Here is a 16189-nt window from a genome sequence, read left to right as displayed (position 1 = left end):
CGGCTTCACTCCTTCATGCCGAGACCACGCCCCCCCTAACATCTATTCTTAAAAATGTTCCCTCCCCCCCTCCTCCTGCCTAACCTGTAAAAAAGATGTGTATGCCTACCTATTTTTAATCAAGTCTGGTCACGTGATCCCACAGCAATAGCTCTCCTGTCTCAGTGAGTGGCTGCTGCAGGGGAGAGGAGGGAGCGCAAACAACAGCTGGGACATGTGACTCTATAGGCGACTTTACGACTTCAGAAATGCCCAGCCATTGCTGAGCAATTCCTGTCCAAAGCTGCAGAATCACATTTCTGGGGCAGATTAAAAATAACTGCGTAATAATATTTTTATATATAATATATATTAGGCAGGATTGGTAGAAGGTTTTTTTTTTAAGAATAGTTAGACTTAGGCTTTTCTTCCAGTTTAAGGATGATGTAAGCAAAGGCAGCTTACAGATTTTTGTATCATAATAGGTTTACTGTAAAATAATAACAGTTTTAGTGCAGTTACTCTTTTTGGAGTGCAATGTTCAAGCTCATCCTGTGTGAATGTACCATGCAGTTTCTATTCAATCTTCTGGAGGGTTTGTACTCTTTTAGGGCTGGTCCACACCAGAACGCAGTGTGGGAAAGGTGCGTTCTTTGCACGTTACCCATGCCGCGTTGAAAATGCACTGCCTCTGCTGCGGGCGCCAATACATTGTTAATAGTACCCCAAATGCAGATCGCAAATGCAGTGCGTTTGCCTGTACCTGATCGCATGGTACCATAGTGCCATATGTTTTGGTGCGGAGCCTTTTTTGAAAAGTAGTGCATGTACTACTTTTTTGTGTGGGATCTGGTATGATTTGCAGCGCATTGAGATAAATAGGCTGAAATATTGCACCGCACTGCATTGTACAGGAATGTGCGTTCATTTGAATGGGCTGAGCATCTCACTGGATAGCACAAAAAGTAATACATGGACTACTTTTCAAAAACTCACTGCACCAAATCGCATAATGATACTACAGTACCATGCTCTCTGGTGTTTGCATACGCAATGCTTTTGCGATACGCATTTGGAGTGCCGTTAACAATGTATTAATTAACCCACAGCAGATTGCAAAGGCAATGTGTTTTTAATGCGGTGCGAGAAAAGCCCACAGAACACGCCTTTCCCACACTGCGTTCTGGTGTGAACTAGCCATAAGACAAGCAAGTTAAAGGTTTCTCCCAAGAGGCAAGACACTAAACAATGTGGAAAAAACAGTAGCCTCCGCGCCAATGGTGTCAATAGTGTTTTTTTTTTTAAATTATAAAATATAATCATCATAGTTTGTAAACAAAATTAAAAAATGGTACTAGCCATGAAAGGTGTACAATTAAATAGATACCTATACCAAGCAGCTCCCCTGATTTGAACAATTGTGTCAAAAAGTGTATGTACTATAGATAGAGGGCGCTATAGGCTAAAAAAAATTGTTTAAATAGACTATTACAAAAAAACTCAAACAAATGTGTTGAATTCGAAAACATAGCAATCACAGTGAATGAATAGGTTGAAAGAACAAACAATAAAGTGATGACAATATTAATGATAAATTGTCCCAATCCAGTGAAGTTTTGCAAACTAAATTGAGTGATATCTTCAAATTATGTTCAAAAAAATGTGCCAAGTTCTTGCCGTTGATAGAAAGAATTCCGTCACCAAATAAGAAAAATTACACCATGAAGTATAAGATATCTGCTTACCAGATACCAATGACCCCTTTACTTAAAAAGAGAGTCACTAGCGCTTGTGCAGGATTGTGCCTGCTCACATGGAGGCTGAATACCCGGATGATGCTTTAGGCATGGATCTCTCCCGTCCCACTCATTCAAGACAAGGATATAGGGAAACAAACAAAGTCTCCATAGCGTAAAACCATTTAATATAAAATTGAAATGCCATAAAAAACGCCAAATGGCCTCTTACATTTGAAGGTGCCCACCCGGCACTGGGGCTGTTCGTATATCAGGGTAGATTGGTGTCATGGACCCATCACATCGCCTCGTATGCTAAACAGTGTTTGATTTCATCATTTCTAATTGTCTTTGTAACGTTTACGTTCCTTTTAGTTTAGCCATGCCACAAAGTGCAAGTTATACTTATTAATCCTTGTATGCTCCCTATTAACTGGGCATTGATCCTTCCGTGGGCATTCCTCACCTTCTGACCATCCATTTTCAGTGTATACCTCTCCTCTCACCCCAGAAAGTTCCCACCCCTGAATATAAAGATAAGAGGGAACAGCTTCTGTGCTGTAGGGCTTCTCTCTCCCCAGTTAACTTCAGAGCTGATTTTTTTTATTTTTTTTATTTCAAGATAGGATTTACAAATATTTCAGTGAATATAGAAAGTAAAAAATAATTTTTTGCTAATAATATAATGCTTTGGATTTTTTTTCACCACACACAGGTGTCTCTTCGACCACAGAGCCCTGCTCAGTCTGGCAGACAACTTGCACTAAGGTTGTACAGCAAAGTTCGCCCACCTGTTGGTGGCATCTCCGTCAAAGAGCACTTTGAGGTAAAGTCTTTTACTTTTATGTTTGGTAGCATTCGGTTTATTGATTTGAGTTCAGTTGTATTCCTTATGTTTCAAGCAAAATCAAAGTAAAGAAGTTCATGAGCTTAAATAACAAAGTATATTCAACTACCTTAAAGCAGAGCTTCACTCCCTCAATCAACATTGACTATTTTAAAACCTTAAGCTGCTAGCATTAGTAAATAGATAAGAAAGTATACCATATTTATATATTTAAACTTTTTATTTTATTTTATTTTTTTTACATTTGTTCAGCTACTTCCTGATTTCCAGGCCTAGGCAAATGATGTCATACATCCCAGGAATCTTCAGTAGAGGAGGAGGGGCTTTCTCAGCCTCTTCTGCCTGTATGCTTGAGCTAAGGGCAGGTGGATTCCAGAAACTAAATGATAGAGAGATCAGTTTGCCCTTGCTCAAGAATTCCACAGCCAGAAATGCTCGGGGGTGTTTTTCAAAATGATTTCTCAGCAAAATAAAGTATGGAGACATAGATGGATATGGGAGTTTGCTTTGAATATTAATAAATGAAATGGCGTTTTTGGTTTGTGGTGCTTAGATGCAGTGTAATTTTTGCTTTAATGATTGCGTTCCAATGTGTTCTAGTATACTGTGCCATATACAAGTGCATCTCAAAAAATTAGAATATCATCAAAAAGTTTATTTATTTCAGTAATTCAATTCAAAAAGTGAAACTCATATATTATATAGATTTATTAAGCACGGAGTGATCTATTTCAAGCATTTCTTTCTTTTAATTTTGATGATTATGGCTTACAGCTAGTGAAAACCCAAAATTCAGTATCTCAGAAAATTAGAATATTACAATAAAAAACCAATAAAGACCAATAAAAAAAAGGGGGGGGGGTTAATACAGAAATGTTGGCTTACTAAAAAGTATGTCCATGTACAGTATAGTATGCACTCAATACTTGGTCGAGGCTCCTTTTGCATGAATTACTGCATTAGTGCGGCGTGGCATGGAGGTGATCAGCCTGTGGGACTGCTGAGGTGTTATGGAAGCCCAGGTTACGTTGATAGTGGCCTTCAGCTCGTCTGCATCGTTGGGTCTGGTGTCTCATCTTCCTCTTGACAATACCCCACAGATTCTCTATTGGGTTTAGGTCAGGTGAGTTTACTGGCCGATCAAGCACAGTGATACCATGATCATTAAACCAGGTATTGGTACTTTTGGCAGTGTGGGCCAGTGTGAAGTCCTGCTGGAAAATGAAATCAGCATCTCCATAAAGCTGGTCAGCAAATGGAAGCTATAGAATTTCCTGGTAGAGGGCTGCGCTGATTTTGGACTTGATAAAACGCAGTGGACCAATAACAAGAGGAGATGATATGGCTCCCTAAATCAGTACTGACTGTGGAAACTTCACGCTGGACCTCATGCAACTTCGATTCTGTGCCTCTCCACTCTTCCTTCAGACTCTGGGACCTTGATTTCCAAATGAAATGCAAAATTTTCTTTCATCCTAAAACAGGGCTTTGGACCACTGATGAACAGTCCAGTCCTTTTTCTCCTTAGCCCAGGTAAGACTCTTCTGACGTTGCCTTTGGTTCAGGAGTGGCTTGACTCAAGGAATGCGACAATTGTAGCCCATGTCCTGAATATGTCTGTGTGTGGTGGCTCTTGAAGCACTGACACCAGCCATAGTCCTCTCCTTATGAATCGCCCCCAAATTCTTGAATGGCCTTTGCTTCACAATCCTTTCAAGGTTGTGGTCATCCCTGTTGCTTGTGCACCTCCCTGTTGCTTGTGCACCTTTTTCTACCACACTATCTTCTTCCACTCAACTGTCCATTAATATGCTTGGATAAAGCACAGCCAGCTTCTTTAGCAGTGACCTTTTGTGACTTACTCTCCTTGTGGAGCGTGTCAATGACTGTTTTCTGGACAACTGTCAAGTCAGCCCCCTGATTGTGTAACCTATTGAACCAGACTGAGAGACTATTTAAAGGCTCAGGAAATTTTTACGGGTGTTTTAAGTTATTTAGCTGATTAGAGTGTTACACCATGAATCTACAATATTAAACTTTTTCAGCTATTTTAATTTTCTGAGATTTTGGTCACTCGCTGTAAGCCATAATCATCAAACTGAAGGAAAGAAATGCTTGAAATATATCTGTGTGTAATGAATCTATATAATATGAGTTTCACTTTTGAATTTAATTACTGGAATAAATTAACTTTTTGAGGATTGAAGAAAAAGAAGACTGGTCACACACCATGGAAGGAACTTCTATAGAATAGTTACTTTATTGTCAAGGTGCCAAAGGACGTAGACAGGATGTTACAGGAACATTGGTAGACCAGTTTCACACAGATAACTTGTGCTTGTTCAACAAAAATGTAGCCCAAAAAATTCTTCACCCGAAAGTGATGCAACAAAAAAAGCCCGGTTTGATTGGCTGACCAACATGTATAGCAATTAAATACACCCGATAAAATCATTAAATCACAAAGTGTGTAAAAGGCAGACTTGAAAAAAAGACATAAAGAAAATAGAACGAAGAGCACAGCATGAGGAGAAATATACATGAACATATATTTAAATATATATACATAATATAGATCTCCAAAAAGTACCCAGAAAAATTCTAGAATAAAACCAAAGCAAAATGAATATAAAATAATATACATTGATTGGTTAGTTAAACCAGAACAGAGAACACAAGAAGCAACCACTGAATCTAAAAGTGAGATCATATATATCGATTGTAAGAGAGCGATCGAAAAAAATTATTACACATAGAAAAATTATAACATTACAAAATAAAAACCATATATAAATATATATACGTGTATACAATCAGATCGCAAATCCAACAACAGAAAAAGTCTTCTTTTGAACTCCTATAAACAGTTATCTGAATATATGTAAAAGTACACACGGAAATATATGAGTGTTTTGAAAGTATGAGACCAAACAACCATATAAAAACAATTTCAAGAAGCAGAGATGTAAGAAATGGTGTGCTAAATAAAAATGCAGCAATGGATATCCAATATTCACAAATGCTACATTAAAGCAATAAACATCCTAAGAAAAACGAGGGCAATCTAAAACCATCAAAGTATCACGATTGATAAAATATTATGACAACCTTGTGGAATCCAATAATATATGGATACTTAAAGTTGGCAAAGAATGACATGATGGTAAATCCTGGAAAACTGTCCAGCATGACGTCAAATATCTGTGCAAAAACTAAAAGTTATGAAAAATACCAAAAACGATAAATCACTAGTTCATGAATGAGAACATAAAAACCATCTAATTTAGTCATGAAAATGTGTGATATCCCATTCGAAATTAAACCGTCTGGTATACGAGTTTTGAAATGAAAGATCCAAAAATCCTCCCGTTTACACAGAGATCTAAATGTTTATGTATATTTCTCCTCATGCTGTAGTCTTCGTTCAACTTTCTTTGTCAGGTTTTTCAAGTCTAGTTTTTACACACTTTGTGATTTCATGATTTTATCTGGTGTGTTTAATTGCTATACATGTTGGTCAGCCAATCAAACCGGGCTTTTTTTGCTGCATCACTTTCTGGTGGAGCATATAAATAGCTCAGGTTTGGGGCTACATTTTTGTTGTGAACAAGCACGAGTTGTCCGTGTGAAACCGGTCCACCAAAGTTCCTGTAACGACTTGTCTACGTCCTTTGGCACCTTGACAATAAAGTAACTATTCTACAGAAGTTCTTCCTTTCATGGTGTGCGACCAATCTTCTTTTTCTTAAATTACTATTGACAGTGGTGAGTTGGGGCCAGCACCCCCGAGGAAATATTTATCCACAGGCTGAGCAGTGTTACACTCTTTCTGAACTTTTTGAGGATATTCTAATTTTTTGAGATGCACCTGTACATACAACACATAACATTAGCTAATGTCCCAGTGCAATCACACAAGCACTTTGTGTCCTTATAAGAACATGAAGACAAGTATTATCAGCTTATTTTTTTCTTTTCTATCAGGTTTGTAGTCTTGTAAGCATTGTATATGCTTGGTGTTTGATCCTGATCCCCAGAAATCAGATACGGGCAACGTGTGTGTGGGCCATTACCAGTCTGCATCATTTTTTCTAGTAACAAAATTTATATCTTTGTTTGCAGGTGAATGTAGTGCCTCTCACCATCCAGCTGACACATCAGTTTTTCCACCGAATGATGGGATTTTTCTTCCCAGGACGCAATGTAGAGGAAGAGGAGGTTGGGGATGAAGAAGACAAATCAAAACTTGTTACAACTGGTATGGACCATTATGACTGTTAAATATTACAGGTACCGGTCTTACAGAAGTGATAGCTGGGGTTTGCTGCTGTGGTCACTGTCAAGCTAGGCAGCATGGTAGCAGAGTTGATAGAAGTTATGTTCTGCAAATCCTGTGGACCTGTATTAATATTTACCCTGTAGAAATGCAGGAAATAAATGAATGTTCTGTAAATAGCAGGTATGTACTTTAGTTTTCTACTGCTTATAGATATGCATGAAGCTTACTGTTTTTTTTTTCCTCATTGTTATAGGGATGCCAGTAGTGAAACCAAGGCAACTTATTCCAACAGAAGACACAGTATCTCTTGGTCCAGGCAAAGGTGTTGGACAGGGATTAAATCGAACAACGGGAGTCAGACGATCATTTAGAAAAGCACCAGAGGTATAACATAAGAACCATGTGGAACCCGTTAATGGTGTACAATACACTATAGATCTCTGCTTTAAAGGTCAGCTTCACTTATTGTATAACCCCTTCCCCTATCCCTAGCCTACTAACTATCCTTAGCTAAACAGTTTTCCCTTGTGCTTACCTCCCCCAATGGTGGCGGCCTCTTGTGTTTTTCCATCCTGGCTAGTCAAAATCGAGTGCACTGCTGCTTGTGCTCTCACAGTTATGGTCCCATAGACTAGAATGGACTGCTTCTGTTACCATAAGGGTATGTCCCTCTCAGGTCTGTGGGATGTTTCTGCATAAGCGTGGGCAGCTTGGCACTAGATTTTTATTGGCCAGGGTTGAAACAAACTAGAAGGCTGCCTTTGATGGAGGTAAATAAGCAACCTAGTGGGAATTTGTTTAACAGGGTAGTTTAGGTGGCTAAGGGTGGGGTGGTAGGTATTCTAATAAGTTAAATTGTCCTTTAACCATTTTCAACTTTTCATAGATAGATAGATCCATCTGATCACTTTTACAGTGCTGGCAGTGCAGATCTGTGTTGATTAGATGGTTTAGAGGGCAGGAGAGACATTGTGATCTAATACTCCCCCAGTATATCCTTAAAGAGTACCTGTCACCTGCCCAGTGCTATCACATGAGGGTTTGTTAACCCCTTGTGATGGCAATAGAGTTAAATGGGAAAAAAGTTAAAGAAGAAAATTCTAATGTATTAAAAAAACAAAATTAAACGCAGCCCCCATTTCCCCGCACACATCCACAAATCAAACACTCGCACAGGGTGCGCATGTGTATGTAAACTGCAATTGTACCACACATGTGAGGTATTGCCACAAATGTCAGGGTAAGAGCAATAATTCTAGCATCATAGCTCACAGTTAATTCTAAACTGATGAGTTGTAAAGGCTTTTAAAGCATGGGCTATGGAGATGTTTGAGTACCATAATTTTCTGCAATATCACAGGTGCATGCAATTTTAGGTCTTGACATGTTTGGTATCTATGAAATGCAAAACTTCCACTGTGCTACATCCTAAAAGTTCTAGAGAAAACAGAACAAAGGGTTCCATAACAGGGAGCATTTTCGGGCACAGCATGAGGCGGAGACCATATAGAATAAAATCGCAAAGTTTATTACAATCAATAAAATATGCACAAAAAAAATATAACCCCTACAAAGGAGAACATATAAAGCGAGATAGAATACCCAACACTCGAATGGCTATGGGGCTCGCCTAGTATACATATAGCTTAGATAATGCAGTTCATAAGATTGCATAGTACTGGTGCCACAAGGTATAACTCCAGATCCAGACTGTCGGTGCATTTCGCAAGAGGTATTCGCTTCTTCAGGACAAAGTTGGGTAGTGTATTTCACTGACTAAAATAAAAAAAATGTTATATAACATTCAAAACATTTTAACACCATGTCAAAACATTTTTTTTATATTCAGAAATAATATGGGTTGCTCACCTATTGAGATGCTTATAAAACGGTCTGGTGCAGACATAAGGGATCAAAAAGGATATACTGACATCTCCAGGTTGGCCATATAGTCAAAATTCTAAATGGTGGCCACATGTTATATAACATTCATATCATATATTTCTATTGTCGGTGAAATACACTACCCAACTTTGTCCTGAAGAAGCGAATACCTCTTGTGAAACGCGTTGCTTTTTTGGAACTTTTTGTTCTGTTCCCTCCAGTGTTTGGTATCTATTTACTCGACACAACTTTATCTTTTATATTTTACAAAAAACAGGCATTATATTGTGTTTGCACTAAAATTCATTTTAATACATTTTTTTTTTCTGAAAATATGTGTTTGATAAACAGTTGCACAAATATTGTGCGGCATTAAAAATTGCAACTACTATCATTTCATTCTACAGGTCCTCTGCTTTCAGGAAATATATCATGCTCGGGGGGGGGGTTGTTTAAGTAATGGTATAACTAAAAATGCAGATTTTTACATGCGTGCAAAAAAAATGAAAGGATTGCTGTGGTGCCAAAGTTGTTAAAGTAGTTATGTGTCAGGATTATCATTTGGGGTGGCCGTTTTGTGTCGTAACTGGGAAAATTCTGATCTTATTGGGTTTGATAATGAGCTCTTCTGGTGGTTGGTGGCACAAAGGGAGTTTCTCCAACTTGGTCATAGATCTTTCTGTAAATGAATGATGGTAGTACCTGTGCTCCACTGTAACTGTTGGGGAAATATTACGGCTGATCCCTGTGCTTGCTCAATGACGGGCAAATATTTTCCTACCCCATCATTTTTAAAGTGGTAGTAAATTTTTCCTTACAGGTAGACTTGTAATAAAACTTACCTGTAGGTTAAACTAATATCTCCTAAATGTTCACTGCCCCACACACTCTGAAGGAATGGCATTCCCATGCTGTTCCTTCAGAGCTCTGTCGTGGCCGTGGCTAACCCAGAAGGAAGACTTGAAAGCCTTTGCAGCGGTGACAGCGTGCCACTGGAGGGCTTAATTTTAAGGTAAGTCTTTCATAATGCAGTAGTATACGATGCATATTTCGCACATTATACCTTTACCTTGCAGGAAGAATTTTTTTTTTTTTTTTTTAAAGTTTGCTGCCACTTTTAAGAGAATTTTTGCTTTTCTAGACATTGGAGGTATTGGACTTTCCCATACTGAACATCATGCCAAAAATCTACCAGAATCAACCTTGTTACCTGTTCATGGTGTACTGAGAGCCTACATTCTTATCTATACATTATCTACATTCGTATCTGTATTGGTTCAGCCCAAAACAATGGGTCTACTGTACTATAGGTTATGTTTACTGTGTTCAAAAAGGAGAAGAAATAAGTACATAAAGTTTGGGGTACTTCTGATATAACCCTTGCAACCATGTCACACTGAAGATTATATTCTATTAAATAAAAATCTGAGTCTCACCTTTATGTATGAAAACATTTATGGCCTTACACCTCACTTTTGTTGCAGTGCAGTAAATAAACAGATAGAGGAACTGCAGTCTGCTCACATAATTTGTAATAAAAACATCTTTGCCATTCTGAAGCTTCCCTCCAACCACTTTGCATATTATTTTGTATATACTGTGATTCTGTACTTGCCAAATATGCTGCAGAAATCTCTCTCCACTGAGTCTGGCTGCATCCATTCTAACTGTGGGCAGCTGAAGCTGCTGGTTGTTCACTTCCTGGATTTACGCAGACACACAGAGGCACACCTGCAGCTCTCATTGGCTCTCTTATGGCTCACGCCCCTTCCTGGCAAACTCTCGTGAGAGAGAGAGCTGTGCATGACGTCATAAGCCTAGGCTTTTTACCAGACAATAAAGAGGAAGTGGGCTGTATAAGGTATTTACTGGCAAAGTTAAAATAACAAGGGCAGAAGATTTAATAGATGGAAAGTTGAAAAGATGACTCAAGGTCCTCTTTAAGGTAAATTAGGTGCTATACAACAATTCATTTTTGTCTGTACTTCTGGCAACCAGTAGCTGGCATAACTACACACTGTATCATACACATGGGGCTGTGTATATATGATATACAGAAAATACAGCTCATTGTGTGCCAAGCAAGGCGCGGCATGTCGTTTTCCCAAAATTATCTGATGATGATTTGTTGGTGCATTTTTCTGCAAAATCATCACCTACATGACGGATAAATAGTAACAGTACTGCAAAAAATATGTATTCATGAATAATATGCTTAAATGAGACTGCTCCAAGCTCTAATGTGTGTCTTACTCTTCTTTCAGCATCCCGTGGATGATCTGGACAAAATGAAAGAGCGAGCTGCCATGAACAATTCATTTATCTACGTTAAAATCCCACAGGTGCCTCTCTGTGTCAGCTATAAGGTGGGTGCACCGAGTGCTGATCTCATGATGATATTATTTGATAAACTCTGTCTTTTGTTAGCACCTAGCGCAGGGGTAGATACTGTTCTCCATTCAATGCTAATGTGACCCTGTTGAAAAATTGTAAATTGGGGGTGGGGGGTGGGGGAAGGTTGCCCTGTAAAGAAGAAGTATACTTGCTTGTTCAGATGCCCACACCACCGATCTCTGCTCTCTCTGCAAGATAAAGTTGTGATGTAGGGGCTGGTGGAAGAAAGCACAGTGGCTGGCAGGGCATCAGGAATCCAACACTTCAGGAAGTTTGTCAGAAATGGAAAATTCTCTAAATATCATGACTCTTGAAGAGCGCAAATATTTGCAGTGCAGGCAGTGGTACGTGTAAGTATAATGTCCTTTCTTTCCAGAGAAACCTTTTTATTCTGATTTCAGGGTCACTTTATATCTAGTTCAATTTAATTTGACAGTGAACTGGTTTTCTCAGCTGATGTGATGAAATTGTGTAATAATCAGTGGGTATGTGTTTTACATTTAGCCAAAATTGAAAGTTTTGAAAAATTTGTTATGGAAACTGTCCAGCTTACTGGAAAATGTTTGATGTAAAATCTGAAATAAATCAGGAAAGGGTTTCATTCAGAAGGAGGGATAATATCCTAGTTTGCAGAAAGAGAGATACAAGTTTTGAGTTTTTAGCTATACCATTAAAATATGCCTTTTTTATGGCTAGAAATAATATATTTTCTGACACTAGAAAAAAAAGCTGTATGAAACTGGAACAAAAAATTCTGCAATCTTCAAGATCTTTTCAACACAAATTAGATTTTCACTGTTGGTAAAGTCCATTGGTTACTTGAATTTTTGTTGACCCCCCCCCCCCCCCCCCAGTTGATGTGTAGAAGTTTCCATCGCTGATAAAACATGCATGTTCTAGGGATATTTTTTTCAAGACTTTTGAATGTTCAACTTACAACTGCTTTTTGCTGTGGTCCCTTTTTATAGGTGTACTGAATGGAAATTTTTGTGCGAAAATTCAGGATGCACTTGGCCGAAAGCAGAAACCAAAAATGACAGTTTTTTAAAAAAAATCTATATATTTTTATAATTGTATTATATTAGACTTTTTAATTATTATCCTGAATTTAAATTTGTCAGCCATTATCGGCACTTTTAGCACAAGAAAAGCTCAAGAAAAATGCATTCCTTTTAAATTCTATGTATATCTTCACACTGGTCCGTTGCACTTCCCTTATGGTGTTAAAAATCTTGATTGCTGCATTTTTGGTCAGTTTAAAAAAAACACACCTCCCTGTTGAAATGCATTAAAAATGCATCAATAACACACCCATGTTACGTTTTTGATGTGGTTTTTAAGTCACATGACCTATGAAAAACACACCATAAGCGCAGCAAAATTGAATGCCTTTTCGGCGCCATTATCAGGACCTTTTTCTCTATCGACAAATTGCCAAAAACACAATTTTTCTCTATCTCTAGTCCATTTAAAACTTTAGATTAGCTGAGCTTCACATGGTAGTAGTGCATGTTTACTTTATCGTACATCATGGGACACAGAGCAGCTATAGTAACTACTATCTAGGTTATACACCACCCATAGGTGAATAGACACTGGCACGCCCAAAACACGGTTAGTCCCTCCTTTTATATAACCCCCCTCCTATACAGGAAGTAACTCAGTTTTGTAGCAAGCAATTCCCAAAAGATGGGAGGGGCCTCTGTGTCCTGTGATGTACTCCAAGAAAAGGATTTTACAGGTAAGCTGTAGGAAAAATCCTATTTTCTTTATCGTACATCACAGGACACAGGGCAGCTATAGTAATTACAATCTGGGATGTCCCAAAGCAATGCCCCTGAGGGGAGTGAGACACCATCATAGAAACTGCCACCAAAGAAGGACCTACTCTGCTATTTGTAATACGCTGAGGCCAAAGGCAGTATTTTCTACGATTGACATCGACCTGGTAAAAGCCCTTTAGATGTATAAACAAAAGACCAAATAGTGGTCTTGTACACCTTTGCCACGTCCGATGATGGATGGCCCAAGATACTCCCGCACCTGGTAGAGAATCTCTCCCCAGAAAAAAAAAAGAGTTTTTTGTCATTTAAACCATCATTGATAAACTGGCAGATACACTGCTAAATATTCAACCTGGATGCCACCTGCCCTTCCTGGGCTCTTCTGGCAGCACAAACCAGGATTCCTAACTTGTCCTGACAACTCAAGTAGACCCTGAGCGTCTGAACTACCTCTAGAGTAGGTAGCGATCTTTCTCCTGCCGACTGTGGATTAGGAGAAAAATAAAAGGCAAGACCGTGTCCTGATTCAAGTGAAAAACTAGAAACCACTTTAGGCAATAAAAATTAATGAGGATGCAACATCACCTTATGATGCGAGCCCAAGAATGGCTCCTTGCATGAAAGAGCTGCCAACTCTGACACTCAAGTTTGTGAAGTGATAGCAACCAAAGAAGCCACCTTCTGAGATAAAAGGACCAACAGAATCCCCCGATTGGTTCAAAAAGTGGCCTCTGCAAGGACAGTCAAGATCAATTCAAGTCCCAAGGACACAAGAATGGCCTGACAGGCTGGACTGTCCAAGTTACATGCTGTATGAGGTATGAAACAAGGAGTGAGAAACAACGGCCCCTGGAAAAAAATGGATAGGGACGATCTCTGACCCTTAACGGTACTTGAGGCCAAACTCCTTTCCTCTACTGATTTGGGAAAGGAAAAAGAAAATCTCCCACCCACATATTTCTGCGGGTGCCACTTCCTGGCTTCACCCCAGGTAAAAAAATATTTTCAAGTCCTGCAATTGAAGTTCCCAGAAGCTGGCTTCCAGGGGCTCAACAATGCTGAGATACAGGACTCAAGACCATCAGGTCCCACTGGACTGGAAGTGTCCAAAGGTGCAACCCCCGCAAGACGCGCTATGTCTGTGTACCAAGCCCTTCCTGTCTTTTGGGTGTGCCTGTGTCCATACACCTATATGTAGAACCCAGATAGTAATTACTATAGCTGCTCTGTGTCCCGTGATGTACTCCAAGAAAAGGATTTTACAGGTAAGCTGTAGGAAAAATCCTATTATTACACTTAAAGTCTGTATACAACCCAGTCGTCATTTGATCTTTGGAAGCTTTGTTTCTTGCAAGAGGCCTTACTCTTGTCTGTGTCTCTATAGCTATATTGGATTCAGAGAAATGTGTTTCAATTGAGTCATTGTTTTGTAATTAACATGATTCATTTACCCTTTGCATACTGCTACATATTCCAGCACGAGCCTAAATCACTACTGTATTTAAAATAAGGATTTTCAACTGCTGTGAATTGCAGTTTGGCTAGCCAGCAAGGCAAGGTCAATGCATTTTTTTTTATTGCGCAGTCCTACGGTAACTAGAAAATAATGCAAACTCTTTTATGTGACACATGTACAGGGTGAGAAAAACAGTGTGGACTGGGGAGACCTTAATTTAGTGTTGCCTTGTCTGGAATATCACAACAACACTTGGACGTGGCTGGATTTTGCCATGGCAGTGAAGAGGGACAGTCGTAAGGCTTTGGTTGCACAGGTAAGATTATCTCTGTTCAAGCTGTAAATAAATGTGTAAATCTGATCAGATTACAACAAACTATGTCTTGCTTTCATTCATTGACAGGCACAGCACTTGACCGTAGGGTTATAGCGCCACCTTCAGGAGTAAGACACTAGGCAGAAAAGAACAAGCACAGCACCGCCTATGGGCAGTCCTAGTTGGTAGTAAACCCCATCTTTGCTATAGGCAGCTCAGTTCTTTCTGTCTAGTTTTAGGAGTAAGACCTAGCTCCCTGCTGGGACCTGTGGATCCATAGCTTTTTTTTTTTCCCACGGAGACCTTCAATCAACAGACAGGCTGGATAATCTAGATCCAATGGTCACCCCAGTCTGGCCAGCATGCACACGTAGACCTTTAGCCACTCGCTTAGCCATAATTCTGAGCCAGAGCTGGCTCGGCTGCGGTGGGTACTGTGTTCCTGGAGGAACAGTTGCTGGTTCCTCGGATAGTGTGGATGATTCCTATGCCACTGTTGTTTTGTATAAAAAGGAGCTGGTGGCCTCACTGATTACATCTATGCTGGAAATTTTAACAATTGAGGATACTCCAGGGGCTGCCAAGGAAGTGGCTTAAAGAATCCTGCGAACAAGATGGTGGAGTCGATCACAGATTCTATGTTTATGGTCACTAGCTCTGCACTTCACCTGGCTTTGGCCACAGCACTTGTGTCTCAGACATTTACTGACTCTCGCGCTGTAATTTGGTTAGTGAGCAGGTATCGCCAGTAGCTGTGGAAGTTGCAGACCAACTGGTCCGTGGCCTCAAGTACATGTGTGATGTGGCTTTGCATCCGGCCCCCTGATTTCCAAGCTCTCTGTTTTGGCGGGGGTGTTACGACCAGTGCTCTGGCTTAAGTTTCAGGATCTATTCAGAAAATGCCGCGACAGTGACTTGTGTCATTCACCAGAGTGCTGTTGGCCTTCCTCATTCTTTGGGGGGCAGAACTGCACATGTTGGCTCTCTCTGCCATTTACATTCTTGGCGTAGACAACTGCCAGGCAGACTACCTCCGTGTCAAGCGTTGAATCAAGGACAGTGGTCTTTACAACCGCATGTGTTTTGTCAGTTATACAGGCGCTGGGGCACGCCGGACATTAATCTGCTGGCCTCCTGTATCCACAGGAAGATGTCAAGGTTCGTGGCTGGAATGAGGGATTGATCCCTTGGCAGATGGGATGGAAGCTCTGGGAGTGCTGTGGAGTCATTACCAACTCATTTACCTTCCCTACTCTCTGGCTTCTCCCTCGCTCTCCCTCTGGTCATTCTGTTAGCTCCTGTTTGGCCTTGGCAACCTTCGTACACCGATATGGTGCAGTTGGGCACGATATTCCTTGGTGGCTCTGCGAGTAGATCTTCTGTTCCTAGAGCTGATCTTCAATAGCCAAGCTTTGACAGCTTGGCTATTGAAGGTCTGGTTTTGGGGGACAGGGGGTTGTCGGGATTGGTGATTCCTACCATATTGAAGGCACAGAAATAGGTGGTGTGTGGCT

General features: G+C 39.9%; 1 protein-coding gene across 3 annotated transcripts in view; it reads left to right on the top strand.

The window, feature by feature from the left end:
- BLTP2 (bridge-like lipid transfer protein family member 2) overlaps positions 1-16189 on the top strand; it is a 187460-nt gene that overhangs the window by 162256 nt on the left and 9015 nt on the right. For all 3 annotated transcript variants that reach the window (XM_073616776.1, XM_073616775.1, XM_073616774.1), the window contains 5 exons: positions 2431-2541; positions 6685-6820; positions 7095-7225; positions 10990-11091; positions 14541-14675. In XM_073616776.1, the coding sequence (XP_073472877.1) occupies positions 2431-2541; positions 6685-6820; positions 7095-7225; positions 10990-11091; positions 14541-14675 (615 nt within the window). The remainder of the gene's footprint in view (positions 1-2430; positions 2542-6684; positions 6821-7094; positions 7226-10989; positions 11092-14540; positions 14676-16189) is intronic.

Source organism: Aquarana catesbeiana, linkage group LG02 (genome assembly GCF_042186555.1).
Source record: "Aquarana catesbeiana isolate 2022-GZ linkage group LG02, ASM4218655v1, whole genome shotgun sequence".
NCBI lineage: Eukaryota > Metazoa > Chordata > Amphibia > Anura > Ranidae > Aquarana > Aquarana catesbeiana.
Note: the sequence above shows the minus strand (reverse complement) of the source record. Positions and strands in the feature narration are given on the sequence as shown.